Below are 16,466 nucleotides of genomic sequence, written 5' to 3' on the forward strand. Positions count from 1 at the left end.
ATCGTTATATTCTAATATTTATTGTGATTTAGGGAAAAGGTGCAACTTGTGCTAAAACAAATGTAGGTCTAGCAATACTTTGCATAAGTGCATGTTTTATAAGAAGTAAGAATAAACAGGTGGGATAAAGTAGAATGATAGAAAATCGATCTTCACCTCTTTAATCACACTGGCTAACAAGGACGATCAAGTAAGTCTTCCACAAAACACCAAATGTCTCTAATTAAGATTGCTACATCATTTGGTAGTTTTGAATATGAATTTGGAAGAGGGAATAAACAACGTCAAGTCGCAGATAAATGCTTCGGGAAAGATGGATGGTCTCGTCTCCGGTTGATGTAACTTCGGCCACCTTGCTTCAAACGACCCTGACATGCTGCTTCTGCAGCTTCTTCAGCTCCAGATGGGATTTGATGTCACCTATCCGCCTCAGGGACTCAATGGTGTCATGCACAGATTGGAACCCTGTCCAAAAGAGAAGTGTGGTGCAGAGGAGCTCAGATACGTTCTACCACAGACTGCAGATATTGCTGATGATTGAGGTGTTATATTGAAACTGACTTGGATGGTCTCTGGTCTAATGTGCTACGCGGTACTATTATTATTTACATGCTAGTTTTTCACTCTTTAGATAATGATCTGTTTCCAAGACTTCATTGGAGTAGTTACTGCCCAAAACAGAAATGTGTCTTTCAATACTGATGGACTTCAAAAAGTGACATTCACTGACTGGACTCTGAGACGGAGAGAGAAACCTTCTTCCTCAATGATTTATTACACTCGTTAATTATGCACATAGCCCCCCCCCCCCCCTGTAACTGTTTCCCATTCATCTTTCCCTTCTTAAAATAGAGCTATGGATGGGAGCAATCATGATTCATGGCCCAGTTTACCCCAGATTTTATTTACTGAAGGAAGGAGGGCTCGCTTTCTTTCATTTTCCAACCCTCTCGAAGAGGCAGGAGACTCAGGAGTCTGTTTTGCCTTCCCCTGATATACAGTACGTAAACGCTAACATACGCTGCACTATGTGTGTGTTTGCGTCCTGCTGACGGCGATCGCCCACCTTTGTGGTATTCCTGTTTGAGCCGCTGCATCTCCTCGTGAAGGCCATTCTCCACCGAGCTCATCCTCTTAGCGAGTCTGGTGTCAGAGCGTTTCCGATCGCCTGCCTGGTGGCGTCCGGCCTCCTTCAGCTGGGCTTCAGAACGCTCCACGCGGGCCTCCAACGCGTGCATCCGGTCAGAAAACCCTGACACCGTCTTTAACTGAAGACAGAGTGCATGCAGAGAAAGAAGCCTTCGCATTATAACAGTTTCATAATCCTCACACGTTTTAGATTATTTTGCATCCTGATGTTAAGATGATGCTTGTTTGATCTTTTTCATTATCGTATTATTATGAGGCACTGCTGTCGGTTACATGGGCCCGGCCTTGAGGCATTTTCTGGAAACAGGAAATGCATGATCTCAAAAAAGTGCCTATTGGAAAAAGGGCATATTGGAAATAAAATTATGGAGGGGGCAAGAAGTAACAGCCTCGTTGGACTTGTGGCTAATTAGACAATTTTGCTGAAATGCCTGATCCAGCACTTTTAACAACTGACTGATCCGTGCACATTTCAACGCCTCGCTCACAATCTCGCGCAGACCCTGAGAAGTTGATGCATGAAAACAGTAAATACCAAACAGAGATGCCGTTTCTAAATGGGACCTGCATCACAGTTTGTTGTTGCGGAACGCGGCCGCGGTACCAGTTCATCCTCCCGCCGTGTGCAGCGCCGGGCCGAGCCGCTGAGCTCTAGTTCCGTCCACTTCCTCAGGGAAGCCGTCAGCGCTTTGGCTGCATCCAGTTCTCCTGACATTCTGCAAAGCCAATCAGAAGCAGTGCTGCACTTCAATAACGGCCTCGTAGGTTAAAGTGGGAAGTTACAAATGACAGTTTCTGCTTTCTTTCAAACTGGATGCAGTAGGTTAAAGTGGGAAGTTACAAATGACAGTTTCTGCTTTCTTTCAAACTGGATGCACAATATTCCATTAGCAGATTAGATGATGTTTGATGCTGTAAAATCAAAATAAGGATCACAAATCAATAACTTCTATTTTTAAAGCAAGCAGATTCTTGGACTTATACAAGTCCTCCATGTCTTTGATGAGCCGAGCAGCATGTATGCATATTTACCTCCGCCAAGGAGGTTATGCTTTTTGCTGGGGTTTATCTGCCTGTAAATGTAGGACGATAATTATTGGTGTAAATCACAATGTAGGGGGACTGAGATGCTTGGCGGAGGTTTGCGCTCTCCAAGTGACTTTCTAGTTTTATTTCTAGATTTCTTTTTCGAGGTATATATGATGATGACCAAACTTCAGTTTCACTGTAGAAGTTGTTGCGTATTATTCTGTTGAAACCTCGTATATAGCCACGCATAGCTCACATGACTCACAGACTCCTGGGGGGGGGGGGGGGCAGAAAGTGTCAAATGGAAGCTGCAACCTTGGAGGTTTCAGGTGGAATAGCGTGTGGGCTGTGTAAGTGTAAGACACAATATGCTGTGACTCACTGGAGATTTCATTCTTGGCTGGAATTCTCTGTGCATGAAACATACCGCTGCTTAAATTCAATTGGCCTTCGCTATAATTCGATGGATTCTTCTTAAATGAGAAAATCAATGTGTTTGCGGATGTTTGTGTCTGAATCAGACTCCCGACACGAATCGGTAATTCCACATGTCTGCTGCTTCGGGAAACGCGACGGCTTGGTAGCAGGAGACAAACTCTTTGTTATTTCCAAGGATTTTATCGTTTCCAAATTTCCCGAGGTCCCCCCCTGTGTGAAGAATGTGAACAAACGTGTGGAGCTATTTAAGGATGGATCAATGAAAGAAAAACACTGAATTCTTCTTCCCCTTCTTTTACCTGTGTCAGAAATGCAGTCAGTTCTTTCCTCTTTCATCTATTTTTATCAGTTAGTTTTTGGCTCTAACACAATCAGTGACCTGGTTTCCATTTTAGATACACAACAATCCTAAATAGAGCAGATTCATAATTTATTACCCCCCCCCCCATAGTAAAACTGTGATCGTTCTGCATATTGCTGCTTTATATGATTATTTATCAGATATATTATAAATCAGTTTAGGTCGGGGGGGGGGGGGGGGGTATTTTGATAATAGATCCATGTGTGTCAGGCCATGATGAAAAAGGAACACAGAAAATCAATGAGTTGAAGAAGGGAAACAAGAAAAGGTCCAAAAAAATCTTTTCACTGATTGGATTCCCACCAAAACCCAGGCGTGGTAATCGGGAGATTCCCTGGAGGCCATGTTGTAGCAGCATGCATGTGTGCAAGTCATTGATACCACAAGGTTCGACCTATTGTGACACTATGCATATTAAAATGAATAGAAGGTGCGTTTCATAAAATCCTTGCCTGTCTTCTAGCAGTTGAAGTTTTGATTGCAGGTCAGACACGGCGTTCCTTTGACTCTGGGAATGTTCCGATAACGAGGCCTCCATCCGTCGGATGTCACAGGACAGCTATAAAAAAAAAAGGCACACGAGCATTTAAAGTGGAGTCTCTCTGTGATTTGGCCTTCCTGCTCCCGCTGAGTCAGCGTGGTTGAGCCCCGGACCTGGACCGGCGGTATCAGCCAGTGGTCCAGTTTCCCCTGCCCTCTCAATCATCTTTATGGCACATTATCTCCAACGCTAATGTGCTGCCACCGCCATGATCGACCGGCCTGCACTGCCGGCCGACCCGGGCACAGGTCAATCCGGTGCGGGCTTCTATGTTTTGAAGGTTGTTAGGAATGGTTTCTAAATTAAGTAAAGGGATTAGTAAGCATTATAATATAAACATGTAACCTCCAGGGATTGTGCTCACACCAGGATCCGTGAAGTCCCGCATCCATCCCGTCAACGATGACCAGTAAACTGACACCCCCTGTTCACATTGTGGGATTTCCTTTAAATAGTTGCAATCTCGTACATGGCAGAACATTTCTCCTCTATTTGAGACTGGAGTGTTCAAAAGGAGTGTGTAGTGTGTATTTCATGTAAATACTGCATGTCTGACATTTTCCATGCAAACTCTTCGCCTCCGATGCGCCGCCTCTCACCTCGGCGTCCACTTCTTTGAACCTTGCGTCCACATTTGGCCTCAGCTCTGACACGTTTTGCTGGATTCCGATCAGTTGGCGATCCCAAGCGTTCACATCAGCACCTAGCTTTGTGATGGCCGCATCACACCTGAGATAATTACAATAATGATAAGGAAAGAGGGATCTCTGGATGAGAACAGTCTGATAGGAATATTCTAGTGGACTAACTCAGCTGATTTATCACCAAACAAAATCAGTAAATGCAGGAATGACTTTGCAGTAGATCTCATTTGTAATAAAACCTGTTTAGCTTGAGGCATAAACACAAATGATGCCAACCCTTGTTTTGAGAATTGCAAGTTGGCTTCCTTCCCTCCCGCTTAATTTAAATCACCGGGCCTGTAAAAAGTCTCCCTCCCCATTTCTGTCGGGTCGACTGTGTGTTAATATAATATTTGATGACATGCAATGTATGCCTTGCAATCGATTCCAAACCGCTAATTATGACAGTGCAAAGTATCACATTCAGGTTATTTCCCTGCAGGCCACTACAATCATTCCATCAAACAACTCTGCCTTACTTTATTATTTATTATTTAGACAGAGGGTTTCTTTCTACAGCTTTTTATTGCATCATGAATCAGCGGTTTGTTGTTTAATAGGCAATATCCTTACACAACATGGCCGGCCCGCCATAAAAATCAAACTAACAAGACTTATTCTATTGACTGTTGGACAAAAGAAAAAAAAGACCTTTGATTTTAATGATAAAAATAATTCCGCCTCATGGCTAACCAGCAAAAAACAACAACAACATCCTATCTTATTAAGCAGAGAATTAGGACGACAGCTTCTTTTTCAGTAATGCAATCAATCGCATAATTAAAAATTAAAGTTTGGTGTTAAATTAATTAGTGCGTGCATGTGTGTGGGCTCCGTTAGAGCATCAGAAGCGACGCTGCAATGGCATGGAAAATAAAACATTTCAGACAGGAAGTAGTCTGTACCATTTCACTTAATTAGAGAGAGAGAAAAACAAGTAGGATAAGAAATGATAGAATTTCTCCAAACTGGGAACACAGCTAGCTCTGGTTGTCAACAATATACAGAGTGCTAACCAGCTGCTAACTTAGTTTCTGCAAATTTATTTCCTGTTTCTGTCTTAGAGTGCTTTTATTTTGAAGGAGTAGAGTGAAAATGTGGTTGACTTTGTGTGTTCCTCCTCGTGTTATCGCACATTATCTTCATATTTTTATTCATTTATAGTTTCTCACTCAGCGTTTTAGTGGCTTTTTGGGGCATACCTGGCAACGCTGCCCCTGAGGTCTCCAATACCAGCCAGGTGCTTCTGCTCCAGGCTTTGAATAATGATGGAGTCCCGCTGCGCCATCTGTCTCTCCAGAGCCTGTTTGTAACAACGCATAGTATCATATTTAATCTAACAAATGATACATGCTGTCAAAATAAGCAGCTTTCACATTGATGACTCAAACCTGCTAGGAAGGCCATCGCCTACTATATGAGACACCACCTGTGTGCTCTGCATCGCTGATGACACATCCAAGAGAGAACCCTGGCTTATCGTTGGAGCAAGCGGGGGCTGCTTTCATCAGAATTAACAGCACATTCATTTCAGGCATGACCCTTTTACGCCCGTGCAGAATTTCATTTGCAGATATCGACAGCCAGGAATCGTGTTAATGACTCACTTGGAGTTCCGTATTACATTATGTGATGTGTTTTCAGAGCTGAATGCAAAACTTGGTACTATTTACCTCGCAAAATGTCAATTTGTGTGTGTTTTTTTCCCTGAAGTCAGGGAGCCGATAAGGAGTGGAACAAGCTGCGTTCAGGCACTGCACCATTCTGTCAAGCGTACCTGCATGTCCAGGCTGAGCTGCTTCACGATGCGAGTGACGGTCAGAATGTGGTTCTCCAGGAGCTTGCGGGAGAACGCCTCGACCTGGGCGGAGCTCTTGGAGGACTGCAGACCCGCCGCCACCTCTTCTTTGATCCTGAAAGCCTCCTCCAGGAGCACGGCCAGCGTCCTCTCCTGACCCACCAGGCGGCCCTCCAAGACATCAGGACTCCATAGGAATGGGATTATTATTAAAATAATTCATCCAGAAACAGCTTTTATACCCAAACAGATCCCTCATCATCTCCGTCTCTCTATTGCCTGACGCTGCAGGGGATGAAGGATTATTGTGATCTGCATGATTCACGTTGGGTAAAAAAGGTCAAAAGGTTTGCCCCAAAAATATTTCTATCCCACCGGCAGAATTATGTTGAACTCTTGGACACAGAGTGATTTTAGAATGGAATTAATGCCCCACAGGTCCCAAGTACTAATGAAGTTATAAATATAAAGGTAATACTAGTAAAGCACTCGGGGAGCGCAGGCCTCGATCAATAATCAACCGTGATATTACAGTAAGGAACACATTTCTGAAGCTGCATTTACTCCAATGTTAAAGAAAAATTTAAAGTGATCCAGAATCCAGGATCTCTTCTGGACCATCACAAAAATGTGATGGTCCAACATTTCCTGAAAATATCATCAAGATCTGTCCTTACGTTTTTGAGTTATGGCGCCAGACAGACAGACACAGACAGACAGACACAGACAGACAGACAGACAGATAAACGCTGCAGGCAAAAACACAACCTCCTTGACAGAGACTTTACTGACATATCAAATACAAGAAGTCAGTTGAACGTTACCTGATGCGGTTCTGACAGGACTGCAGCTTTGACTTGAGGGACATTCTCTGAACAGAAATACTGATTTGAGATATTTTGGTGTGGTAAAGAGCAGCTACTAAAACGCGGGTCTAATCTTCCCTGATTCAGGCATTATCTTATCTGAAATGTTTTTCTCTAACATTCATAGATCATTTTCATTACATTTTAAAATACTCACAGGCCTGCGTTTTCTTCAGTCGGCTCTTGGGTTCGTGTGTTTTGCGTCGTCACTCGGTAACCGTGGTTTCCCCGAGTACCACTGAACATGTCAGCAATGCGAGAGTGGTCCATTGTGTTGGTGTTGAACCAACAATGCAAATCAGAACATGAACTGCGAGCGTTGCTTTTATGTAAACGCTCAGAAAACAAGCTGGGCACTGCGGAAAAATAGCAAATCGTCAATCTCAAAGCGGCAAACGGCAAATAATGAGAGCTGGTCCTTCTAAATGATCTGGGATCTGAATGAAATCTAAGACGCTTGAGTAACATAATTATGTGACGTCATTTGGTTTTTCAATCATTGTATGAACCAGAAGGACACTTTGGTGTATGCAATTAATACCTCCCCCAAGGCCAAAGAGACCGCTTGTTATTAGTTATTAGCTGAGTCTGCCAAGCTTCATTAAATTCCATCCGTCTGCAGTATTCCGAGACCAGAAAACAGAATGAGTGATTAAAATTTGGACCGGGAACCGGCAGCACGGGAATATTTGGGGGCCGTTTAAAGGTGCCGCCGCGTTCCATTCAGCTTTTCCTTCTGAGAGGCTCGATCCATTTAACCAGGATCAAACCCTCATGATCACCCAGAATGATCTCAGATACACACACACACACACACACACACACACACACACACACACACACACACACACACAACAAATTAGCCCTGTGTCAAGAAGACCGGGTTCATTAAGAGGGAAATGCCTGCTCACTGCAGCGTCATCAGTTATCCCTGCTAGCACAGGGGAACTGACAACTAATCCCCCCTCCGTCCCGCCCCGTCCCCCCCGTCCCGCCCCACACAGATGCACTTGTGTGAATTAAACGGATTTACTTACATTGTGTCTGCAATAAAAATTTTGATTGATTGATTGATTGATTAAAAAATGGGATGTTGGTAAAGGTTCGTTCACTAACATCACTTCAAACATTCACTAATGAAATTACAGCAGCCTTTCCAGATAAAAGGTCATTCCTTGACCTCCTCCAGATGTGGATGTGCGCATGCGCGTTACACATCCGGCTGGAGAGGGAGGTTCATTCTTGTTATTGGGCTGGTGTGTGCGTGTAGGTGTGTGTGTGTGTGTGTGTGTGTGTGTCTGTGTGTGTGTCTGTGTGTGTGTGTGTGGGGGGGGGGGGGGAATTAGTTGTCATACACGACGCACAGCATCTAAAACGCAGGAGCGCACGCATGCAGTCACGCACGCAGCCACGCACGGCACACAAGAGAAGAGGTTGTAAAAGTCTAGATATCTAGATATATATATTACACGACAAAAATTATCTCAAGTGGGGTGACGGGGGGGGGGGGGGGGGGGGGGGGGGGTGACGGGGGGGGGTGACGGGGGGGGTCACTGTTGAATTCTAAACGCGTCCACGAGGCACCGCGGGGGCTACGCAATCACCGGAATGCTCATTATCCAATCAGGAGGCGTGGCGCAGCCGACCTCCCTTCATTTGAATAAAACAATTAGTGGACAAATTTTTTCTAAACATTTGGAAAAGCACGGATGACAGCGCGTCGGGGGGGGGCGCGCCACATGGAGCATGTCGGGTGATTTAGGGATTCTACGTGCGCCCATCTCACCGCTCTTCCTCCGATCAGACTTTGTCTTTCCGTCTGCTGCACAATGTGTGCCATAAAATCCATCGGGTTGCCTGCGTAGGCAAATCTGCCCCCCCCCACCCCGCCCCCCCATCCCGCCCCCCCATCAACACATCGTGCGTCTCCTCGTTGGCGCTCTGAAGCGGAGCATCAGTGGAGGCACCCCCGAGCCGCCAGCAGCTCCAGCGTGACATCCTTCCACTATTCCGAGTGGGCTCAGGCTGCGTGGCTGCTGCGCCATGGAGCAACAATCACCAAAACGCGAGGGCGCCGCCAGAGGACAAGAGTCTCTGTCCTATCAGCGGAGGATATGGAAGAATCTCCAGGAGAAGACCAAGCCTTGGCTCAGCCCGAAACTGGGATCGGACCGACGGTGCGCCAGCGGCGCCGAGGGCAGCAAGAAGGAATCCGGCTTATGGATGTTCAAGAAGAAGAAGAAACAGATGGACCGCGTGTTCTCGTCGTCTCAACCGAACCTGTGCTGCTCCCCACCGGCGTCTTTTGAAGGAGACGCGTCCCTCGGAAGCGGCAGCGACGCGCAGCCTCCGCTGCAGCACCTCGGCGCAGCCTCCGGCGCCGCGGGGAGCAAACCGGAGCTGGCAGCCCGCGGAAGCCCCAAACTGCCGGTGTCCCAGCTGATCACGTACCAGCAGAAGAGCTCCTCTCTCGGCTCGGCGTGCTTTGAGAAGCTGGTGTTGGACCCGGCCGCGACGGAGGGAGAGGAGGAGCTGCTGCGTAAAAACGCAAGTGATTCTGTGAGTAAAAAAGAAACAACGCGGTAGATTTTAATCTTCATACGAGTTTAGACTCTGGAAAAAAATAAAATATTGAAACTGGGCCGGGATGGTGAGGCTGCGGCATCACGAGGTGCGCGCGTCCATTCACCACTTCACTGATTTCTGCACCCCCGTCCTGTAGTTTGTAGAGCTGTATGGGCCAGATGACTGCAGCCAATGACGTCACAGGCATGTGTGATCATCAAGCATGCTTGGCTTTGGTCTCATGTCGTCCTCAAATCCTGGCTGCTTGAGGTTATTATTATTATTTTTTACAAACAACATTCCTGGACACGATTCCTGCAGACGATACTTGCTCTGACGTCAGACAGGTTTTCTTTCTTTTGCGTGTTTGCATGCTTTTCTTCCAGGTCAGGGACTATAATAATAGTAATAATAATAATCACCACTAATAATGTCCTAGATCTCCACAGCTCATTCTGTCTGTGTCCTTGCCTGAAGACAGAGGCTGAAACAGGCCCATGCGTACTCAAGGGTTCATCATGGACTTTCCATTTCATGAAATGAAACTATCGGTGTTGATGACGTCTGTATTTCATTGCATCTCAACATGCTGAGTCAATATTGTGGGACAATAAAGCGCTGAACTGAACTGAACTGAACTGAACTGGTATTGTAGTGGAGACAGCATTAAAGAGATCTACCAGCTGGAGTTGGTTTGTTGTGGACTCTACGTTCACAAGTCGACATCTAACCAGAAAGGTGTGATGGGACGCTTTCTGCCTTGTGTCACACCAATGGTGGTGGCGGCCGATGATTCTGCAGGGTCAGATCAGGAAATCGGTGAATCTGCTAAGACTAAGTGGTGATGAAGAGGCGGCGGTGTATGAATGAACTAGAGGCACATGGAGAGAACAGCGGTAGTGCTCATGGATAGAGGTGACTTTGCCGACTAACCAGCTGCGCCACCGTCGCCCAGAAAGTAACAGCAGGAAATAAAGGATGAGTCTGTTTGAGGGGTGTGGACAGCAGGATGGATCGGGGAAACGAACGAGAGACATCTCGGCTGAACTTTTCGCCTAAACGCCATTTAAATGGTGTCGATAGAGAGACATCCGACGAAGCTTTACTGTCAGCGCGATCTGTATAAGTGCATCGTGTTTAACGCTTTTCATCTCATCGCTCTCGAAGTGTTCCAGACCCACTTTCTGAGCACCGTCCAGACCGCCGTCAAAATGTAATTTATCACTTAAGCACCCCGCTGAAGTTGGGGTCCAACAAGCTCTCGTCCATTAAGCCTATGAGAAGTGCAGTGCACTCAGCAGAAGAAAGCGAGTCTCAGTGACTCCGACTGAAATCGATCTCGCAGCACTTTCCAGGTCGGTTACACAAACACACAAACGTCTCACTTTTGTCAAAGTTGCAGCGATCAGCCCCGAGCCGGTCATGCCTTCCTCTCACCGCGTTTCTTTTTTTGTTTGGAAGAGCGCTGTGGTAAAGATATAGTCACAGTGACAGGCCTCACCTTCTTCGGGTTATAGCACCGCGCCGGAGTCGTTTGTCGTTAGCTTGGGTGCGTGAATGTGCAGTAAATGGGAAGATATGCAGCATCCAATCAGTGTGTTACGTAACGAGGTTAGACTAGGAAGACAGAATAATAAGGTAAAGGTAAAGGTGAGAGAAAATAAAGACGATGCAGAGAGAGCGGTTGGGTTTAGGGGAAATTAGAGGTGATGAGAAGAGGTCAGATGAGAGGAGAGGTGTCGATGAGATTCTGTTTCGTTTAAACCTGAGAGAAACGCAACAGTTATATAACCGAAAAGCAGTAAAGACTCATCTTTGCAACCTTTTTTTTTTTTGTGTGTGTGCTAAGGATTATAACTCAAAGTCGAAAACCTTTACAGGTTACAGGTGAGTCCACGCACCTGTGCATTACCAAAATAAGAGCATTCAAGTCGCCACACTTTTGTAAATGAAAAGATTATCGATGGAACACAACAAGCAATACGCCTTTTGACATTTCGATTCGGCCTTTAAATGACAGAGCGGATTGATGTCAAGTTCTGGAGGTAATTTCATTATCGACTCAATGGAATAAACAAATGAGATCTTAATTAATACAGGCAGTGAACTATTGATTTCCCTCCAGGGAATAAATAAGCCCTAAAAGGTTTTATTGGCTCTACAGAACATTTAATAACAGCACATCATAGTTATATCCACGTCTCCACGTTTAACCAGAGTAAAGATCGAGTTTCCCAACTGATGCTCAGTGTTGCGGCTTCCTTTCCTGGTTTAGCCGCTGAGAGGTGTGTTGGGTCCTGCGTATTTATCCGACGCGCTAAAATGTCCGTACAGAGACGCGGAATCCTGGATGCGTTCACGGGTGGATTTATTTGAGGCACAAGTACGGCGGTACTGGCGATGAACAAAGTCCAAAAGGTATATTGCACGGATGAATACTGGATCGGTGAAATGAACCATGGAATACAGACAAAGCGTACAAAAGGTGTGTAAAAGCAGTCAACAAAAGTTACGGCTACCCAACTGTCGCTCCCCTAGCTCCGTGTCCCCGGTGAGTGCGCACCTTTAAACCTCATACACGTCCACACGGACACACCCACGGGCACACCCACTCCCAAGCTATACTCACAGTCACCACACGGGGCAGCCGACACACACATGCATTCGGTGCCCACCATACCTGTCTTCTACACACCAGCCCCTAATTATTAAGTTTAACAATAATTACACAAGCATGAATAACAGAAGACATAACAGGAAGCACCAGCAATGCATGTAGCACAAGATATAAAGTCCATAAAATACAACATTGAAATCCTTCTTCTGGTCACTCCAAGCTGAGGTTATGCTCAGCATAACATGTCTGCAGCTTCTTCCTGACAGCTTCAGGAAAATCATTCCAAAACGGTCGTCTCCACAGCTCTTCGTGATGGAAACTCCGTTTACTGTCACTGCCTCACAATCAATGGCCTGCCCACTGTGTCCTATCAGTGGCCCATTCACTGTCCAGCCCAGTATGGTCCTAATGGCATAAGGTCCATCGTTCATGCTATGGATCACCTCCAGTGGCTCCACAGCTTTGGGAACATTAGTCCCTATGAGCAGATCAATCCCTGCATCAATCTGAGGTAAAGCAAGGTGCTGTAGGTGCGGCCACATTCTCAGGTCCTTCCCGGTTGGTATGTTGTTCTTGTATACTGGCATCGACTCCTGTGTGAAAGCTCTCGGCAAATCAATGAACTTCTCTTCATCCAGTGCAGCTATTTCCAACTCGGGCACAACATAACTGGTCACCACCTTTTCCTGGCCCATAGTTCTCAGGAGAATGCTGGTCTTTCTTCCAGTGAGATGGAGTCTGTGCATCAGATCCTCTGTGCAGAACGACGCTGTGCTGCCTTGGTCCAGGAAAGCGTACGTGTTGATGGTTTCACTGCCCTGTCTTGCTTTAACCTGGACCGGCACTATAGGCAGTTTGCAGTTCTGCTCTCCAGCCCCTGTAAGACCACTTGAGACCAAGGTGTTATCCACTGAGAGTGTGATGTTCCTTTCAGTCTGCTCAGGATTACTCACATTGTCCCTGTGCAGGACAGTTGGATGCTTCAGGCCACATTTCAAACAGGTGATCCTCTTGCGGCATTCTTTGCTGATGTGCCCTTTACGTAGACAGCCAAAACAAAACCCACTCTCCTTCAAGAAGCCCATCTTCTCTTTGTGAGCCATTCTCTCCAACTGCACACACTCCTCCAGTGAGTGTCCTCCTGTGCAACAGGGGCATATGTTCCTCCTTGGTGGGTGAGTATCCTTGCTCTTACATCCAGACTGATATTTCCTCTCCACAGGGTCTACAGTGGTGGAAAAACTTGTGGTTTCAATTCCAGAGTGGAGCAGAGTTTTAGGTTTGCTTGCACTTTTATTCCTGGTAGGTTCATCCCGTATGTTGCCAAACACAGGGTCAGTGAGAATCTTCACCTGCCTTTCAACAAAGGTTGTGATGTCAATAAACCTTGCTCTTCTGTTAGATTTCTCCTGTAGATCACAGGCATGGCTTCGCCATTGGTCTCTTATCTTATATGGTAACGTTTTTATAATGTTCTGCATATTAGATGGTGTGTCCAGGTCGTATAGATACTGCACATTTTCCATAGCATTGCAGCAGCTGCGGAGGAAGAGACTGTATTCCTAAAGGGCCATGGCATCTTCTGTTTTGATGTGTGGCCATGACAATGCTCGCTCCATGTAGGCTGACGCCACCTTCTGCTCATTCCCGTACCGTTCATTTAATAAAGCTTTTGCTCTGAAATATCCACTTTCTGCATCAATGTATTGGAAACTTCTCACAAGTTCCTTTGCGTGTCCCTTTGTATATTGTTCAAGGAAACACAAGCAATCGTAGTTGTTATTTGTGTTGTTTTCTACTCCCATTTCGAATGCTCTGATAAACGTGTGAAACTTCAGAGGGTTACCATCGAACACTGGGATTTCTCTTTTTGGGAGAGCAGACATGCACTGCTGTTGTATGAGAAGTGATGTGATTTTATTTTGCTTTCTCATTATTTCAAATACACCTTCAGTGTTTGGTGTTCCAGTGTTTGCACAAAATGTATTGCTGTACTGTGTATTTTCAAGGTTTTGAACGGTCCTAGGTTCTGCTGGTGGAAGTATATTCTCAGAATCGTGTTCCTTTGGTCTAACAGAGAGAGATGGAATGAATTCTGTGGTCTTTACAGCGAGAGATTGTGACTTTTCTGGCTGTTGTTGTAAACTTTGTTTTCCCAGGTAGGAGTTCACCCCCTCCGAATGTCTTGATGTACTACGTACAATGCTGCCTTTGTTCCTTAACACCTTCAGCGCTGCCACCTTTTCAGCAATTTCACTGTCCATTTGAAAACATTCTCTTCTTTTACGCAATCGCTCCTCTTCATCTTCAATTGCATGTCTTTCTTTAAGGAACTGTTGTCTAGCTTCTAAAGCTGCCAGCTCAGCCTCAGCTTTCCAACATGCAGAAGAGCGTGAGGTCGTGGAGGAGTAATAGGACTGAGACCTTTTACTCCCAGCATTTGAATGCTATCCCCAGGCTGCACTCGGTCTCCTGGATCATATTCAGGTGCAGGTGGTTTGTAATCCGTTTGACTCATGTTGCTTGACTTTATTTCTTGTAACCAAACGTTCAAAATTCATAAAAGTCTCATTTAAAGTCCAGAAAAACCTTGCTAATTGAATTCAGGATTTGAACAATTCAACAGCTGGCTCCAGACATCATCAACGCTGCGTAAATGCGCATTGAATCCACTTTCAGAGTCCCTTCATCAAGTGTGGAGAAATGGCGCCTCCAGCAGTGCAATTACACCAGTTTCATTCATTAATTCAACCCAATCCAAAGATGCGCGGCGGCACCAACAGGTTGAATCCTCCTCGACGTCAAACAGGTGCGCTTACCTGCGTCCTGATGAATAAACTTCGTATTTCAAAGCACTTAGCTGTCCGTTTGTTCTCCAGCTGAAGGCCTGCTCCTTCGGCGTTTGAGTGCGCAGCGCGATGATCTTCACATATTGCCGTTTTGTTAACAAATGTTGCGGCTTCCTTTCCTGGTTTAGCCGCTGAGAGGTGTGTTGGGTCCTGCGTATTTATCCGACGCGCTAAAATGTCCGTACAGAGACGCGGAATCCTGGATGCGTTCACGGGTGGATTTATTTGAGGCACAAGTACGGCGGTACTGGCGATGAACAAAGTCCAAAAGGTATATTGCACGGATGAATACTGGATCGGTGAAATGAACCATGGAATACAGACAAAGGTACAAAAGGTGTGTAAAAGCGGTCAACAAAAGTTACGGCTACCCAACTGTCTCTCCCCTCGCTCCGTGTCCCCGGTGAGTGGGCAACCTTTAAACCTCATACACGTCCACACGGACACACCCACGGGCACACCCACGGGCACACCCACTCCCAAGCTATACTCACATTCACCACACGGGGCAGCCGACACACACATGCATTCGGTGCCCACCATACCTGTCTTCTACACTCAGGATGTGCAACAGGCACCAAACTGTTTTCTCTTTCCTTCTTATACTTTCCTTATTTCAAATCAGATGATGCATCTTTGCCATGACGCTAGTTCCTCTTCCAACGATGCAGGCACTGAGAAATGAGCCGTGCATGGTGTCCTCGTGTCGTCCCTCTGGATGTAGCCTAATGGCAGCTTAAAGTAGGATCCGTTACAGCTGCAGGGACCGTCGGTCGTAACACGGACTGACAATCACATGATTGATGCCGACCTTTAAACTGTCACCCTGAGGTAGGAAATAAAAAAAAGCACTTCCAAGTTCTGAGAAATCAGTTTACACCATTTGGGCATGTTGATGGGTTTCATCTCGCACTTTGTGATTAAGTGTCTTGCAGTTCTGAGCGTGCGCCTCCCACACATCGGAGCCTGCTTTTTGTCTTTGCTGTGGAAATGTTTGAACGTCCTGCAGTGGAAGATTTCAGTGGTTGCGCCCGTAGACAAGAAAACGGGTTAGCAGGTCATTTATAATAAGTTTTACTTGGAGGAGCTGAGGTTTAAACTTAGTCCTTCTCAGCGTTTCAGAGGGCCGTGTTGGCATCGTATGTGTGGATATGAATGAGAATGATCAATAAGTCATTTAAGGGCTGAAAGTGGAGGGAATGAATAATCAGAGATGATGATGATAATAATACCAGTCAATAATTTTCATTTTGTCTTATCTTTAACAATAATGGCAAAAATAGTATTTTTAGATGTTTTTCCTTTTCCTGTTTAGATGTTGAAACTGTCAGGTAGGAAAAACATTTTAAAAAAAATACTATTTTTGTCTGAACAAAATATATTTCTTTTACCATTATCAATAATAATACGATCTATTAATATTTTTATTATGGAGAACATCCAAACTCTGCACAGATATAGGACTCAAACCCGGTACCTTCTTGCTGTGAGTTGATGGCGCTGACATGTAATGTAATTCTTATGATTCTCTCAGATACAGAAGCGATGCTGATCCTCACTCTGTGGCTGC

At 45.6% G+C, this 16,466-nt stretch overlaps 2 protein-coding genes across 2 annotated transcripts in view; one reads left to right on the top strand and one right to left on the bottom strand.

Annotated features, from left to right (window-relative positions):
• Positions 1-232: 232 nt before the first annotated feature.
• fam81b (family with sequence similarity 81 member B) lies at positions 233-6,867 on the bottom strand. The gene is given in 8 exon segments (XM_068760758.1): positions 233-465; positions 1,067-1,268; positions 1,754-1,865; positions 3,430-3,536; positions 4,118-4,247; positions 5,404-5,504; positions 5,979-6,186; positions 6,824-6,867. Coding segments are annotated over 8 exon segments (1,137 nt in total).
• Positions 6,868-8,908: 2,041 nt separating this feature from the next.
• Positions 8,909-16,466, top strand: part of mctp1a (multiple C2 domains, transmembrane 1a) — an 80,194-nt gene continuing 72,636 nt past the window's right edge. The window contains exon 1 of the mRNA XM_068738853.1: positions 8,909-9,424. Coding sequence (XP_068594954.1) covers positions 8,909-9,424 — 516 coding nt within the window. The remainder of the gene's footprint in view (positions 9,425-16,466) is intronic.

Source organism: Brachionichthys hirsutus, chromosome 4 (assembly GCF_040956055.1).
Source record: "Brachionichthys hirsutus isolate HB-005 chromosome 4, CSIRO-AGI_Bhir_v1, whole genome shotgun sequence".
Classification (NCBI taxonomy): domain Eukaryota; kingdom Metazoa; phylum Chordata; class Actinopteri; order Lophiiformes; family Brachionichthyidae; genus Brachionichthys; species Brachionichthys hirsutus.